We start from the raw sequence: 17,237 nt of genomic DNA on the forward strand, positions 1-17,237 counted from the left end.
CAGTTAATCTGAAGTTTGGGGTCTGTGCAGATATACTTGGACACCAATGTGATGTACACATTTAATGAATGTTCTGAAGCAGTTCCTTCAGTTTATTATATCCCCTTTCAATAAAGACATTGAATGTCAACCTCATGACCCTCACAACTAACTGAGAGGAACACAAGCAGCTCTGAGTGCATCAGCTGCTGTATCACACATGGGGTCAAATATCAGTCACACGGAGAACTCAGAATGTTAAAGTAAAACAAAGAAGTATTACTGGATTGTGAATGAGCATTATGATTGCTGTTATAATAGCAGTCACAAATGAAATAGCTGATGATGGATTGTTTGAATAGTGAGTCTATTTCTAGACTGTTGGCACATAAACCATTCACCCTCTGATATTTGACAATGAAGGTCCACGTGATATCTAAGATCGTGTTTAAAACTTTTTATTTTGTTTACTTTCAATCATTTGTTCATATTTTATGTGATTAACAGACACATTACCAAGATGGTTAAACCGCGTAAAAGGATGGATCAGGGTCCACTTCATGTAAGGCAATGTGAGCACTTTAAAGATTAACCAAAAGGTTGAAAATAAACTGAAATACATATATTTTACACCTCTTGAATTGTCACAGATAACTCTGTTGTAAATAGAACAAAAATGCAAACCAAAATATGAGCATAGTTTTGCCATTAGTATTAACTTGTTAATATGCCATTTCTTTCCATTCAAGGAAATTATTTTTTCTAAAAGCTAAACATTGGATCATTCAGCCATTCCATCAAGTCCAAGCTTCATTTTTGTTTACAGTGCAGTGTAATGCCTGGCAAGTTAGTTTTTCACTTCATGAAATGCAATGCAATGTGAACAATTGAACGTTTAACCAAATGCATGCCAAAATGTAAAAAAGAAACTGAAATATATGAACTATAATAATATGTTTTACACATCTTGAACACTTTGGTAACTGTAGTAAATAGAACAAAATGCAAACCAAAATGTGAGCCTTTTTGGCCACCAAGATTGCCTAGTTTGAAAGTTATCCCTCATTTAATATAAGACTTAGAAGACTGTAAGTCTGAAAGACCATTACTGGGTTAGATTAATTAAATGCCATATTTTCAAGTTGAAGCCTGTAGCTAAAAATGTACCCATCAAAATGTTCCACAGACTCATCCTAAATATAGTTCACTAATGTGCATGCAAGTATATATCTTATTGAAGATATTTCAAAAGCCATGTTCTTAAATCTTACCTCGTGGACCGTAAAGCTGTCTCATGCACTGCTGCTAGCCAGATTGTAGCTATATCACTATAAGACCCTGTCCCATACAAGGTAATGTACTGCTGTTAGGTGTGTCTGATCCAGTTCTTCAATGACACACGTCTGAACATGGCTGTCTTTACATAACTACCACTTTTTTGCTGCGGGTACTACATTTATTTCAGACTGTCCTTGCCGCCAATCTCAAAAAGAAATGTATTAGGGACAGCTGCAACAGCTGCAAAATGAGTAGGATATAATTTGATGAGCTCACTTGAAAGAAATCTTTGTGACAGTGACATCAAGTATGTGACAAAATTACATCTGAAAGGCTGAACCTGTTTTCCCTCATGGTGGCCATAAATTATGTCAATGGAAGCATTTCATTCAAGCAATTTTAATTTAAGTCTGACGGTTTCACCACTATCTTCTATTGACCCAAATATCTGACTGTTTAGAAAAAGATGAGGTTTTAATTTTAGACTCAGGTTTCAGCAGGTCGCCATCAGGAGAGTGTGTCTGGTCTCTTCATTTGCCATCACCATCATCAACAATGAATAATTAACACAGAGGTACAACTGCTGCCCTATACAAATGTCTGCTGTCCCAATAAAGTAATTGCCCATACTTAGTCACAAATGATATACATACCAAGAACATTTAAGCAAAACTGGCTGATGAGTTGATAACAAATAACCAAACTGAGAATAAACACACCACTCATTATTGCAACACACCATTGATCTTGTATTAACATATGGCTTAGAAATCAACCATGTTACAGGCGCAGAAGGTGGCACTAGCACTTCCCTACCTCATGTCTGCCTATTAACAGATAGTGTCACAAATACAGACGTGGAAAAAATTGTTGGTACCCTTCATTTAAAGAAGGAAAAACCCACAATTGTCACTGAAATAACTTGAAACTGACAAGCTCCAGTTTTGTCTCGTCTGTCCAAAGGACATTCTCCCAGAAGCCCTGTAGCTTGTCAATATGCATTTTGGAAAATTCCAGTTTCGCTTTTATATGATTTGCTTTCAACAGTGGTGTCCTCCTCGGTCGACTTTGGCTCAAACAGCGACTGATGGTGCGATCTGGCACTGATGTACCTTGACCTTGGAGTTCACCTCTAATCTCTTTGGAAGTTGTTCTGGGCACTTTGGTTACCATTTGTATTATCCGTCTCTTCAATTTGTCATCAATTTTCCTCTTGCAGCCACGTCCAGGGAGATTGGCTACAGTCCCCTGGACCTTCATAGAACTTCTGAATAATATGTGCAACTGTTGTCACAGGAATATCAAGCTGCTTGGAGATGGTCTTATAGCCTTTACCGTTAACATGCTTGTCTATAATTTTCTTTCTAATCTCCTGAGACAACTCTGTCCTTAGCTTTCTGTGGTCCATGTTCAGTGTGGTACACACCATGATACCAAACACCACAGTGACTACTTTTCACCCTTTTAATAGGCAGACTGACTGATTACAAGTTTGAAGAAGCCTGTAATGCTAATTAGAGGACACACCTTAGTTTAACATGTCTCTATGGTCAAATTATTTAAAATCTTTTCTAGGGTTGCCATCATTTTTGTCCAGGCCAGATGATTCGTTTTTTTTATTTTTATTATTCTGTTGAACCACAATTCAAAAGCAATGTCTGATTTTCATTAGTTCATTTTCAGTATTTTTTTTATTTATTATTACTTTTGTCAGTTTCAAGTTATTTCAGTGACCATTGTGGCTAATTCAGTTCATAGTTCACACATTTTAAAATGAACTAGTTCAGTTCATAATTCATAATTCAAAATTTTTAACCAAGTTCACAGCTCCAAAAAATTAACTAGTTCAGTTCTTTTTTTCAATATGTTGCTAGCTATAATTTTTTCTATCTGTCTGCAATACAGCTCTCGGCCTCTACGCAACTTCAGCGCTCTCACACTTGCCAGGCATAGACAGTAGAAGAAAGCACACGCAGCGATTGACTGGTTGGGCAACCCTGGATACAGGACTTTTAACGGTGTGTTTTTCGCCTGGAAGTCTCTAGAAATCTGGCACCTTATTGAACGAAATTAAAAAAGAGTGAACGTGCACAGACACCAGAATTCGCCTCCCCTCCCTGCGGAATTCATTACCACACCATATCATAAATGCCCGACACTGTCAGCATTTAAAAGGGCCCTCAAAACCCACCTCTTCAGACATGCCTTCCTCAACTGCCCCCCCCCCCCCCCACACACACACACACAGACACACACACACAAACACTATGTCTTTTTGTTTTTTTATTATTTTCTTTTCTTTTGTTATCTTTTTTTTATGTCTTTATTTTAAGCGTCTTTGAGAACTGTGAAAAGCGCTATGTAAATGTGGTGTATTATTATTACTATTATTATTTCTATACTGTTGGCACATAAACCTTTCACCATCTGATGTTTGGCAATGAAGGTCCACATTGGACAGTTCCTGTATGTTGTGTATTAAACACAGCTCTCTCCCTCATATTTGTAATCTTGTGATACACTGTTCCCTTCTAATGCAGCCTTGTGCAGACATTTTTAGGTGAGTGATTACTTCATTAGTATTAATTAGAAAATATGCTATTTCTTTTCATTCATGGAAAGTATTAGATAAAGAAAGGCGGAATCTATGAAGCAACACTAGGGTTCCAACTGAGCTAAAGATTTTAAATCCTTTTACTTTACAGACCAGGCAGAAGGTTTTTATTACTTTTATCATGATTTTGTAGAAAGAGATTAAAGTAAACCAAGAAGCCTATTGGAACATCAGGTTCTGATACGATGTTGACGAATGTCCTATATTTGCATTATTTCCTTCCATGCATTGCTCTTGCTGCTTGTTTTTATTGATTTTACGTAAAGCACTTTGAACTGCAACTCTTGTATGAAATGTGCTATATAAATGAAGTCTTACTTATTAACTTAATTAATCTAAAACCTTGGAACATTGGAAAAAAAGTCCATCAAGTCAGTAAAAAAAAAAATAATAATTCTACATCATATTTAACATCTTGTTTAAAGGTAATATAATATTGTAGAAATATTAAGCTGGATGCGTTTCCGTTTCATGCAATGCATTCCAAAATTGCATTCCAACATGTAATAAAGAAATTGAAATACATATGTTTTAAACATGTTGAACCCTGTGGTATCTATGTTGTAAATAAAACACAAATTCAAATCAAAATATGAGCCAGTCACTGTCAGAACATTTTTGAACAGCTTCTCCATTCTTTGGATCTTCTCCAAGTGCTTTGATTTGGAAATGATTAAGGAACTATTAATTTGACACCTGATTATGACAAATGATGACCACTATAAATATCACTGATTGACTCACACAGTAAGTGTGTGTACTATTCAAACCCTGGCAGTTAAACATCACTGAATGGAGTGCCATCAAGCTTGTGAACTCAAAGGTTGGTGTCAACAATGAGCTTCAAAGCTTCTCACCATGACAATAACTTGGTCCTAGATTTGGATTGCTTGCAAACTGTAGATGCTTTGGCGTCAGCAGCTTGTCAAGACTTCCCCAAGTGAATACTTTGTTGCTAGTGGTACAGCCGCTTCTCAACCCTTCCCCTAAGCCTTTATTACAGGCACTATCCTGTTTCTAAATAAGTTACAAATCAATCAGAAACTATCCCCTCTAGATTAATAATAAATAAATTGAGCTGTATCTTTGTAGTAGTCCTGTTTCCTGTGTGTTATTGACCAAACCAAATTATTCTTCATTCTTACTGTTTATGTTTTTAGGGCAAAACAACAAAACAGCATCTTAATGGTGGCCTGAAAATATAAAAATACTGTTGTTAAAACATAAAACAGACATTAACAAACACATTTGTAATCTGCAAACATTTTGCCACCAAGATTGCCAAGTTTGAAAGTTAACCCTCATTTTTTTATAAGAAAATGTACCGTGCTTCATGGCATCTGACAACCTTTGAAAATGTATCTGGTTTTGGAGAGAAATGTTTTTTTAAATTCAGCAAGAACTGTTTTCATTACTCTTATCAAGAGAAATGATCAATCACTATGAAAGGAAATGAGATGCTAATTTCCTCAGCCTGTTGATGAAAGAGCAGAATGGGGTATGTGGTAAAATGAAAGAAAAATATTGAATACGTTTTAAAGGTGACCCTTACTGTATTTACAGTAGTACGTCATTTCCTGTTTATTTATTTTTGGAAAATCTGTGTGTCTTTACAAGTGTTTGTACCCCCCCCCCCCCCCCCCCCCCCCCCCTACTGTGAAGGCAATTGTGTTACCTCTTGGTATGAAATGCGCTGTACAAATAAAGTTTGATTTGATGATTTACAAAAGGTCTTTCTCAAAATGTATCTTTGATAACTCAAGAGACGTACATGTGACTCATTATTGTTTAATTTATGTATCAATTGAATGACAGAGAAACAGTTTGAGACAAAAATGAGATGAGGCACTTAGGTTGCCGTTCTAAATGTATATTGTGTATGTGAGATGTATTCTAGTTTGGGTGGTTAACAATAAACTGATATGGTTAACAATAACCTAATCATTTTCAATTTTGTGTGTTTGTGAAAGATATTTTTTTTTACTTTCAGCAGTAAATTTGTAAGGCATCTTAGCCATAATACATTTAATTAAACTCATATCTACATTTTTTATTTCAAACCCTGAAAAAGGTTAAAAAACAGTGTTGAGTGTCTGTGTAAGATTGTTAAAGGTCTGATAAATCCTGGCGAAACCAAACCAACTATTTCATCTAACTCTGATTATGTCTTAGAATTCAACCACAAAAAAAAATAACTCAGAGGGATATTCAGAGTGCAAGTATTTATTAGGTAGTGTCACATTAATCAGGATACTAATCCAAATAAAAGTGACAAGACTGATGAGTATTTACTCAGCAGCCTCCTTACCCTTGGAAAGAGAAAACAAAATACAACATAAAATTGGTTAGAAGTAAAGCCAATACAGCTTAAATACCTTCAGAAATTGAGTACATTACTTTCTGAAAAGATATATTCACAGTTTTACCTTTCCAGAGTCACGGCTCTTTGCCCTCAGCTTGTTGACCTGGGATTCAGCAATGTCAGCACGCTCCTCAGCCTCCTCCAGCTCATTCTGAACCTTCCTGACCTTGGACAGGTGGGTGTTGGCTTGTTCCTCCTGATAATGAGGGAATGTGTTCAGTGAATACAAAGTGAACATGTTATCCCTGTTGTAAAATGTGCAAGACTTCAGAAAATATTTTCCTTTACAGATGAGATTAAAAAATAAATACTCACAGCTTCCTCTGCCTGCCTCTTGTAGGCCTTGACCTTCATCTGCAGTTTGTCAACCAGATCCTGCAGTCTGTTGACATTCTTCTTGTCCTCCTCAGTCTGAAGAGAAAAACAAAGTCTGTCAAGCAATGTCCTATCCTCTTGGAGTCTGATGCCGTTCTAAAGAGTGAAAAGAGATTTTTGTACCTGGTAGGTGAGCTCCTTCACTCTCCTCTCATATTTGCGGACTCCCTTGACAGCATCAGCACCACGTCTCGTTTCAGCATCAACCTCAGCTTCTAGCTCACGAACCTTAACAAGAGTAATATTTACATTTCAAACAATTCTTAATTTTTTTCTTTATTCTTTACATGTTGAACATACAGTATGTCCCCATACCAAAAAGTGTATACCTACCCTGGACTCCAGTTTCTGGAGTTGTTTCTTGCCACCCTTCATGGCCAGATTCTCTGCCTCATCCAGGCGGTGTTGCAGATCCTTCACAGTGACCTCCAGGTTCTTCTTCATCCTCTCCAGATGAGAACTGGTGTCCTGCTCCTTCTTCAGCTCTTCTGCCATCATGGCAGCCTAAAAGATAGCACGGTGGGTATTTAATCAAATAACTATACATATGTGTCTTAATATGTTATTCAATTTTATAACATAAAACTCCATTTACATCAGTAATAGCTTTCTTGGCCTTATCTTCAGCATTTCTAGCCTCTTGGACAATGTCATCAACTTCACCTTGGACCTGAGACAAGTCAACCTCAAGCTTCTTCTTGGTGTTCACAAGACTTGTGTTCTGGTGTTAAGGAAGAGAACCTCTCTTTTATATATTGAATGATTGAAACAGCGATAAAAGAAAAGGTACAAATGTAGTTTAATTCTTTTTTGATGATTTTAAGAAATGATGTCCACCTGGGAGTGTAGGAGTCCAACACGCTCACTGGCATCAAGCAGTTCCTGCTCAGCCACTTTGCGTCCTCTCTCTGTCTGCTCCAGGGCAGCTCTCAGCTCCTCAATCTCAGCCACCATAAGGCCGTTCCGGCGCTCCACCATGGCAACCTGCTCCTTCATATCCTCCTGTCCTCGGAGAGCATCATCAAGGTGCAGTTGGGCATCCTAACCAAACAAACATGGAAAGAGAAAAGATATGCATTGTACTTCTAAGAGACAGTTTAGACTATATTACATAGGAGTACACAAAATTATTGTTTTATTGACATAATCTGACCTTGAGTTGACCCTGCACATTTCTCAGTTGTTTCTGGGACTCAGAAGCCTGTCGGTTTGCATGGCTCAGCTGAACCTCCATCTCATTGAGGTCTCCCTCCATTTTCTTCTTGATTCTCAGGGCATCATTCCTGCTCCTGATCTCAGAGTCCAGAGTGCTCTGCATTGCATCAGTCACCCTCTGGCTATTCCTCTTGATCTGCTCTATCTCCTCATCCTTCTCTGCAAGCTTCCTGTCAACCTCACCCTTGACCTGGTTGAGCTCAAGCTGGACACGAAGAATCTTGGACTCTTCATGCTCAAGAGTTCCCTAAAGAAGAAAATGAGGAATTTTCAAATGTAAATTACTTGATTTCTGTATAGTTTCTTGTTGTGTAAAGTAATGCCTGCCTGAATATCTACCTCAGCCTCTTCCAGGGCAGTCTGGATCTCTGACTTCTCAGTCTCTACAGTCTTCTTGGCCTTCTCCAGCTCATGAATGCTCTTTCCAGTCTCACCAAGCTGCTCAGTCAGGTCAGAGATCTCCTCTGCAGATGTGCAGATACAGTATATTATTACAGTAAACATATTCAGGATTTTAAAATATTGTTATAATACACCATTCATTCCATTTCAATGGAAAACACTTTATCTATCCAGTTATTTTGACTCACGTTGGAGGTTCTTGTTCTCCCTCTTCAGGGTCTCCAGATGATCAAGAGCCTCCTCATAGGAGTTCTTCATCTTGAACAGCTCAGTGCTGAGCGAGCGAGCCTCTTTCTGGGCACCCTCCAACTCTGCCTGACCCTCCTCATACTTCTGCTTCCAATCTGCTAGGACCTTTTAGGAACAGTTTGTGTTTTAAGACAGATTCCTATGCAACCTTTACCTATATTCCACATCTGAATAGTGTTTGGAGGTATTACCTTGTCAAAGTTCCTCTGCTTCTTGTCAAGATTGGCAGCAAGACCATTGGCTCTCTCCACATCAATCATGAGGTCTTCAACCTCACCATGAAGTCTATGCTTCGTCTTCTCAAGAGAAGCACACTTTGAGTTGGTGGCCTCAATTTGCTCCTCAGCATCCTGCAGACGCTGGGCAAGCTTTTTCCTGATTAAATTATAGTATTTGTCAGCAATAGTTTTGAAGATAGTGGGCCCTAATTTAAGAGATGCGCATCACAGGCTCTTACGCGCAACAAAGGGCATTTTGATTACTAGAGCACATTCATTTAGTAATTTCATAATTAATGCACAGACAACATATGTTACTAAATGGGTACGGAAGCTACACAAACAGTGAACAAAATAATCTAATGCACAACACAAAAGTCAGAAAGAAAAGAATTTTCTTTATTTTTCAACATAGTACTCATTCAGTAGTACTCACTCAGTCACCACTGATCAATGTGTCGTGTCTTTCAGTATAGTGTCAATGAAGATGGACCTTAAGTGAGAAGGAGTACAATTTCTCTGTCTACAAATGCAAACTATTGTTATTATCATTACTACAAATTATTGCAGAGGGATGAGTCAAGGTAAATGTCCTTCCCTGTCATTCACTTTTCACTGTCACACAGCTTCTCTCTCTGTCCTATAGATAGTCACCCGTTTTGTTTTTAACTTGGATGAGCAAAAAGGTCATCTGATAGCTTCCAAAGTTTTCCTAATGTTATTTGAAAATGTGCTTGGTTTATTTGCCATTTTGGAATATTCTCCTTGCTCTGAGTATTGAATATTACCTGTGTTTCATGGACATTTTAGTTTTTCCTGAAAAGGAGTTACTCCATTTAAAGAATTGTTGTTGTGGGATCAATACTTTTCTCTCATTCTTCTGTTGCAGTGTGTCTGCGACTGTTTTAGCATTAAACTGTGAGCAGAGCTCTTTTCCCTTTCAAATTAGAGCCCATAATGTCTTTGATAATTTGGGTTGTACATACTTGGACTCCTCAAGCTCCTCAGTGCGCTGGATGGCATCAGTTTCATATTTGGACCTCCACTGAGCCACTTCACTGTTGGCCTTGGACATGCCCCGCTGCAGCTCAGCCTTTGCCTCCTGCTCTTCCTCAAACTGCTCCCTCAAAAGGTCGCAGTCATGGCGTGCAGACTGAACAGCATGGGCCAGGGCATTCTTGGCCTGTTTATGAATGAGTATGTATAGTCTTAAATGGATGCACAATATTTCATTAATGTAAGCCAGTAGTCTTTTACTTAATTAGGATTCTTTACCTTGACCTCCTCTTCATTAATCCTCTTCAGTTCCTCAATTTGCTGAGTGTATGCCAGCTTGCTTCTGGTCAGTTGAGAAACCAGGCCATCTTTCTCCTCCACCCGACGTCCAAGCTCACCTGGTTGACAGTTGTGTTTTTTAGCACAAAGTTTATGGACAAATACAAACTAAACATATACATTCTATGAATCTTACCACTTTCCGTAGTAAGCCTTGCTCTCTGAGCACTGAGGTCATTGATCTGGCGGACTCCCTCATCACTCTTAGCCTTGATTTCACTTAGTTGGTCCTCAAGGGTGCGGCACATCTTCTCCAGATTTCCCTTTTCATGAAAATGCATGTGAGCCATATGAAGGTAGGGAAAACAATGCAGTTCGAAACAAATTTAGAAAGTGGAAAGTGAAGTTAGTTCAAAGCAATAGATGAAGGCATACATTTCACTAACCTTAGCTTTTGCAATGGCCTCCATGTTGCTGGAGAGATCATCAATCTCCATCTTATATTCACTCTTCTCCTTCTCAAGCTTCTGCTTGACACGCTGGAGGTTGTCGATCTGCTCTCCCAGCTCGGCCACGCTGTCAGCCTGCTTCTTGCGGAGAGCTGCAGCAGTGGCTTCATGCTGCAGGGTGGACTCTTCAAGGTCACGACGCAGCTTCTGGAACTCAGCCTCACGCTTCTTGTTCATCTCAATTTGAGCAGAAGTGGCACCACCAGCCTCCTCAAGCCTCTCACTGATCTCCTCAAGTTCCCTGGAAAGATCAGATCTCTGCTTCTCAACTTTGGCACGAGCTGCACGTTCAGCCTCAATCTCTTCCTCCAGTTCCTCAATGCGAGCCTATTGATTGTGAGAACACACATAGTCATACATAACTTAGAGAAAATGCTCAACATTTTGATCAGAGTAAACAAACCTGAAGCTCCTTGATCTTCTTCTGAAGCTGAGCACCCAGTGATTGTTCATCTTCAATCTTACTAAGAAGTTGACTTGTTTCAAATTCCTTCCTGTTTAACAAAAAGAAAAAGAAATTAACATTAACCTGAAGCTGGCTGCACACATGGAAATTGAACCTCAGTGTTTCATAATAGATAATAGATGTCGCCTGTACTTCTTTATCTTCTCATCAGACTGCTGCTTTTCATTTTCCAGATCCATGACATTTTCCTGGGATAGTTTAAGGTCACCCTCAAGCTTCCTCTTGGCTCTCTCTAGGTCCATGCGGAGCTTCTTTTCTTGCTCCAGGGAACCCTCAAGCTGCCGAATCAAAGTGTGAGGTATTCAATTCGGAAAAGAGATACTAAAGCTTGAGTATGAAATATTGCATTCATATACTGTAAATGATTAACTCACATCATCTACTTGTTGTTCAAGCTTAGACTTGGCTTTGGTCAGAGTGTTGACTTTGTCTTCCTCTGCCTGGAGATCATCAAGAGTCTGCTGGTGGGCCTCTTGGAGAGCTTTCTTCTCCTTTGTCAGCTTAGCAATGGAGTCATCTTGAGAAGCCATCTCTTCAGTTAGATTTTTAACCTGTGCATAGAAAGTTTCATGTCAGTATCCAGTGAAATTCAGAAACATTACTGACTGTTTCCATATTTTTGCCCAGTGTTGCTGTGTGTTCAAACCCTACTAAATAACACACTGATGTTCTTCCTTCAATAAATGCCAACCTTGTTCTCAGTGGCATGTTTCTCCTTCTCCACTTTGGCCAAGGTCAGCTCCAGGTCATCAATGTCTTTCTTGAGCTCAGAGCACTCATCCTCCAACTTCCTCTTCTTGGCAGTCAGCTCAGCATTGATTTCCTCTTCATCCTCCAGTCTCTCGGTTGTCTCCTTGAGTTTGGCCTCGAGCTGAATCTTACTCTTGATAAGACCCTCACACCTCTCTTCAGCATCATTGAGACCCTCTGAACCCTAGAGATAAGAGGATAAACATCTGTTTACATTTACTTCCATACATGTACTAGATATGAATAATTATGCCTACAGTATTACAACTAGAGATAGATAACATACAGATGCCACTTGCAGCTGCAAGTCATTCCTTTCTTGCACAATAGCGACCATCTTCTCCTCAAGTTCCTTCTTCCTGGCCTCAGCCTTTGCCAGACTCTCTTTGCATTTTGCAAAGTCCTCCTTCATGTTGGCCAGCTCTTTCTCTGTCTCAGCACTTTGCAGAAGAGGCTTGATCTTGTAGTAAACCTTCATCCAGGGCCAATGCTTGACATTCATGAAGGATCGGATGTTGTACTGAATGGAAAAGACAGCCTCCCTACAAAATCAGTTTTGGTTGTAAATTATTTTACAACCTAACAATCATGTGTAGAATTTTGATTGAATGAATTCATACATTAATACATTTTTGATACAATTGTACCTTTTACAAATACACTTCTATTTGCTGTTGACCACTGAATATTCATGTTTAACATTACTGATACTTTTTGTGAATGAAATTGACCTTCTTTCCATCATCTTGACAAACTCCTTCCTACTCAGGTATGCACGGCAGAGAGCCTGAGTCATTGTGACCAAGGCAGCCAGTTTCTCATCTCGCATCTCCTCAAGTGTACCCAGCAGACCAGCCTTGAAGAATACCTGAGAGGGAGGAGCAAAAACCATATGAGCATTTGGAAGAGAGATGGATGGTTCTTCTTGGAATACAGTTCTTTTAAGATCTTTACCTTAGTGTATCCAAACTTGTACTCCTCGTGATCAATGTCAATTGATCCCAAGAGTTTCTCAGCAGCCTTCTTGTTGTCAATGAATTGACCTTCAGGGATAACACTGGCATTGAGGACTTTGTATCTGCAGTTAATCAAATAAATGTGTTAATTTTCCTCTTCAAAATCAAACATAAAAAAGATGTAGTAGTTTATCTGCTCTCAATGCACCTTTGCTTGAAGTCAGCATACATGATTCTGCTTGGGAAACCCTTTCTACAGATTCTGATACCCTCTAGTACACCATTACACCTGAGCTGGTGGATGACCAGAAAGTTCTGCATATAACCTGTCAGGACATATAGGTGTCAGTTAGAGGAAATAAAACAAAAGGTCTAAAATAATGTACTTGTTTTCCTCAATTTTAATGACATAATCAAAAACCTTTACCTGGTTTCTTAATCTCATTTGGAATCAGACAACGCACAAAGTGAGGATGAGTGCTCCTCAAGTTGGTCATCAGTTTGCCCAAGTTCTCCTGTTGAAGTAAGAATGCAGTCAATTTACGCCCTGACCTTAATTTCTAATGATTGATTTATTTGTTTTTGTTATTGGTTCAAAATATATACCCTGAACTGTGAAGACACAGTCTGCATGGAGCCACCCTTCTTTTTCTTACCACCACCACCAGTCTCTGTTGACACACAAATGATGAATTTGATTATTGAGTTGTATATGCAGATTATGATATAATTACTATTTGTGTGTTAGCTTTTTGACTTTAACAGGTTTTTACCCTCAACAACAGGTGGGTACAGGAGGGGCAGCAGTTTCACTGCTGACTTTTGGTACAGCTGCACAACAGAGTCATTCAGTGGATCCTTGTTCTTGTCCAGCCAACCAGTAACATTGTAGTCCACAGTGCCTGCATAGTGCACCAGGGAGAAGTGAGCCTCAGCCTTGCCTTTGGCAGGCTTTGGCTTCTGGAAGGCATTGGTCTTTCCAAGATGCTGGTCATACAGCTTGTTCTTGAAAGTAGTGTCAGAGGCCTTGGGGAACATGCACTCCTCTTCAAGGATTGCAAAGATACCCATGGGCTGTTTGAAAAATAAGATTGCATTATTTTGAAATCGGACATCATGAAACAATACATGTCTACATTTTGCTTTTTTGGTTGATTGAAATGGACCTTCTCAATCAGCTCAATGCAAGCGGCCAAATCCATGCCAAAGTCGATGAACGCCCAAACAATGCCCTCCTTCTTGTACTCCTCTTGCTCCAGGACAAACATGTGGTGGTTGAAAAACTGTTGCAGTTTTTCATTGGTGAAGTTGATACACAGCTGCTCCATGCTGTTGTACTGTGTTGGATACATATTAAACATTATTTGAGAGTGGCTCACCTGAGTTACGAGAAATAAATAATGTTGGTGAACAATCTCATAATTTTGTCCTCACATCAAAAATCTCAAAGCCAGCTATGTCCAGCACACCAATGTAGAATTGCCTTGCTTGCTTTGTGTCCAACATCTGGTTGATACGGATGACCATCCACAAGAACATCCTCTCATAGATAGACTTGGCCAAGGCCATAACTGAAGCATAGACCTGAAAAAATATATCAAATTAATGGTCTCAGTATGCATAGACCAAACTATTAATTGTATAGTTATTTTGGAACACTTGATAAAAGAAAGACAATACCAGCGGTAAAATCCCTTCACAAACAATATAAAAAATGTTGTGTTCTTTAGTAACATTGTAGTGGGTGAAATAATACCTGTGGCACAGTCTGACCCTTGGTGACATACTCATTTCCGACTTTCACTCTTGGGTAGCACAAAGCCTTCAGCATATCAGCAGAGTTCAGGCCCAGGAGGTAGGCAACTTTGTCAGCATCTGGAAACAACAAAGCATGTAAGTAAGTTATTTATATCAGTATTTTACCCTGGCAAATAATCCTTAACTTAAATTGTGAGTTCACCATAAATATATTTTCTAAAAATGTATGTTGTCATACTTGCAGCTGTAATCTTGATTAATACATATTATGAATGAATATAATATGAACTATAGCTAACAAGAGGAAAAGTACAAGTTGATGTTTTTATTATATTTTATATATATACTGTATATATTTTATATACTGATACATCAATTTAACATAGCAAAATTACTTCAATAAAGAAGACTACCTTGTATTTATTAGGAGAACTGACCAAAGTTCAGTAGAGTTTTTAAACCCACCCTCAGTGCCATCAGGCTCAGCCTGCTCCTCACGCTGCTTCTGCTTGAATTTCATGTTGCCATGATGGAGCACACAGCCAGTCATCTTGAAAATGGTGACTTTCTCCTCTTGATTGAAACCCAGGATGTCAATGGCATCCTGCAATTACATGCATAAATGCAAATTAAGAGCATATATATTTTTAATCATTAGTGTTTTTACGAATGGAAACCCAGGATGTCAATGGCAGTCTGAAATAATTAATTATATTATTATTATTAATATTATAATGCTTTACATTTTTTTTTAAATACAGTAATATTCTGGATGACTTACATCTGTGGCGTCCAACTCCTCTTTGTCATCAATGCTGGCCACAACGATATGACCCTGACTGCACATAGGGTAGTCATAGGGGTTGGTTGTGATGAGTGACATTTCTGTAGGGGTAAAACAAACTTGTTGTTGCAAATTAATAGTTAAATGTAATGTTTTGGATTGTTGGTTGAAAATATTAACCCTACCAACAATCTCAGGCTTGTGGTTGGTCATCATCTGGTAGAAGATGTGGTAGCCTCTTTCATCAGAAAGCTGGAATGTCACTCTAGACTTCTCCAGCAGGTCTATTAAGGTGGGGAAGTACGTATTTTCTTTTGATAAAATGAAGGCAGAAATGATTCAATATTTTACCAAACATGAAGGATAAGTATACTTACAAGTCTCAATATCAGCACTAGCCAGTTTCCCAGTGTTGCCAAAGTGAATTCTGATGAATTTACCCTGTTTGAGATCAAAATATATTCTTAGAAATGTATTCCGATTAATATCTACAGAACTGAGAACAGAGTTTAGATGAGAAATGAACTTACAAAACGGGAAGAGTTGTCATTCCTCACAGTCTTAGCATTACCATAAGCCTCCAACAGTGGGTTGGCAGCAATAATCTGGTCTTCAAGAGAGCCCTGCAAGTCAATGAATATGTTGTTAGGAAGTGAATGTTGCTTCATGATAATTAGCCTATGAATGTGTAAAGGGTTCCTACCTTTATCTTTCCGGCGCCTGCTACCTCGTCCTTTTTTTTGACACCAGACACTGCAATTGTTGCAAAATACTGGATGACACGCTTGGTGTTCACAGTCTTCCCAGCACCGGATTCTCCACTGGATTAAACAGAATATATTGCAGTCACAATTAAAAGAGTGACACAAGATTACATAGAATATAATGCAGACTTTTATCCCTGTTTAATTACTGTCATAAGTTTGAAGGCATGAATTGACACTTACGTAATCAGGACGGATTGGTTCTCCCTGTCTGTGGAACAAAACTGAGTTTTAGATAAATAAATCATTTATTTTCGATAAAATTAGTTTATGAAGAAATACATAATTTAATCACATCATTCAATGGCTTTTAAACTGAAATGCTTATCTCTTTGCATCAAATCAAATCAAATCAAATCAAATCAAACTTTATTTGTACGGTGCATTTCATACCAGGAGGTATGGGGGGGGGGTTACAAACACAGATTTTCCAGAGATACAAATAAGGAAATGACGTATTAACCACACTGGCCCCGTAAAGGCCTGCTAAGTACGGCTATCGTCAAACTAAGAGACAGCTTCTGGGGAGGGGGGTTACAAACACTGGTAAAGACACACAGATTTTCGAGAGATAAATAAACAGGAAATTACGTACTAACCAGCCTGCATGAACTGATAGGCATTGTCAGAGACAGAGAAGATGTGGGGTGGGGCCTCTATGCGCTTCTTGCCTCTGTAGGCCTCCACCACTGATTGGTCATACACTGGGAGCCACTTGTAGGGGTTCACAGTGGCACAGAAAAGTCCAGAGTAGGTCTAGATTAAGGAAATAAAGAGGATTGGTTTTCCAGATTTGTGATCTGTTAGAATCATTTGTGAGAAATCATAATGCTTACGTAGATCATCCATGCTGCATAACGCTCTTTGAGGTTATACAGGACAGATGCTTCATTGAGGTGGGTCATCATGGCCATGTCCTCAATCTTGTCATACTTGGGAGGATTCATGGGGAAGACCTCTTCCTCCTTAACGGTCTTTTCCTAAAACAAATGAACAAAATAGAAAGAGGAAATGTTCAAGAAATGTTCTGTATAATTGAAGTAATCACTAAATATCTGAACACAATGCAAAGAACCATATACCTCCTTGGTATCATGGACTTCAACGGTGACTTTGGCGCCATCTCTCTTCTTGATTGTAGCCTTGAGGTACAACTCTTCCTTGTCAACTACAAACACAGCTGACTTTGCATCGAAGGGCTTGCTTTGGGCCTCAAGTCTCTCCCTCTCAGGCTTACGAAGGTAAATCGCAGCCTCGCCATAAGCGGCCATTTCACCGTCTCC

At 38.9% G+C, this 17,237-nt stretch overlaps 1 protein-coding gene across 1 annotated transcript; it reads right to left on the reverse strand.

Moving 5' to 3' along the window:
• Positions 1 to 6,159: 6,159 nt before the first annotated feature.
• LOC105902796 (myosin heavy chain, fast skeletal muscle-like) lies at positions 6,160 to 16,933 on the reverse strand. Its single transcript, XM_031573807.2, has 38 exons — positions 16,791 to 16,933; positions 16,554 to 16,710; positions 16,138 to 16,165; positions 15,894 to 16,011; positions 15,721 to 15,813; positions 15,568 to 15,631; positions 15,376 to 15,474; positions 15,188 to 15,291; positions 14,872 to 15,010; positions 14,405 to 14,523; positions 14,083 to 14,232; positions 13,815 to 13,985; positions 13,422 to 13,722; positions 13,255 to 13,319; positions 13,076 to 13,163; positions 12,857 to 12,974; positions 12,647 to 12,770; positions 12,424 to 12,560; positions 11,979 to 12,234; positions 11,634 to 11,876; positions 11,317 to 11,493; positions 11,075 to 11,220; positions 10,880 to 10,970; positions 10,414 to 10,803; positions 10,164 to 10,290; positions 9,968 to 10,086; positions 9,679 to 9,875; positions 8,666 to 8,849; positions 8,414 to 8,579; positions 8,163 to 8,287; positions 7,762 to 8,070; positions 7,446 to 7,649; positions 7,204 to 7,329; positions 6,942 to 7,112; positions 6,732 to 6,836; positions 6,549 to 6,644; positions 6,298 to 6,429; positions 6,160 to 6,180 (listed from the first exon to the last, which is right to left on the reverse strand). Exons 1-38 carry the CDS (start codon positions 16,899 to 16,901, stop codon positions 6,160 to 6,162), a joined length of 5,571 nt encoding a protein of 1,856 aa, XP_031429667.1. The 5' UTR covers positions 16,902 to 16,933.
• Positions 16,934 to 17,237: the final 304 nt, after the last annotated feature.

This window comes from Clupea harengus, chromosome 9 (assembly GCF_900700415.2).
Source record: "Clupea harengus chromosome 9, Ch_v2.0.2, whole genome shotgun sequence".
Classification (NCBI taxonomy): domain Eukaryota; kingdom Metazoa; phylum Chordata; class Actinopteri; order Clupeiformes; family Clupeidae; genus Clupea; species Clupea harengus.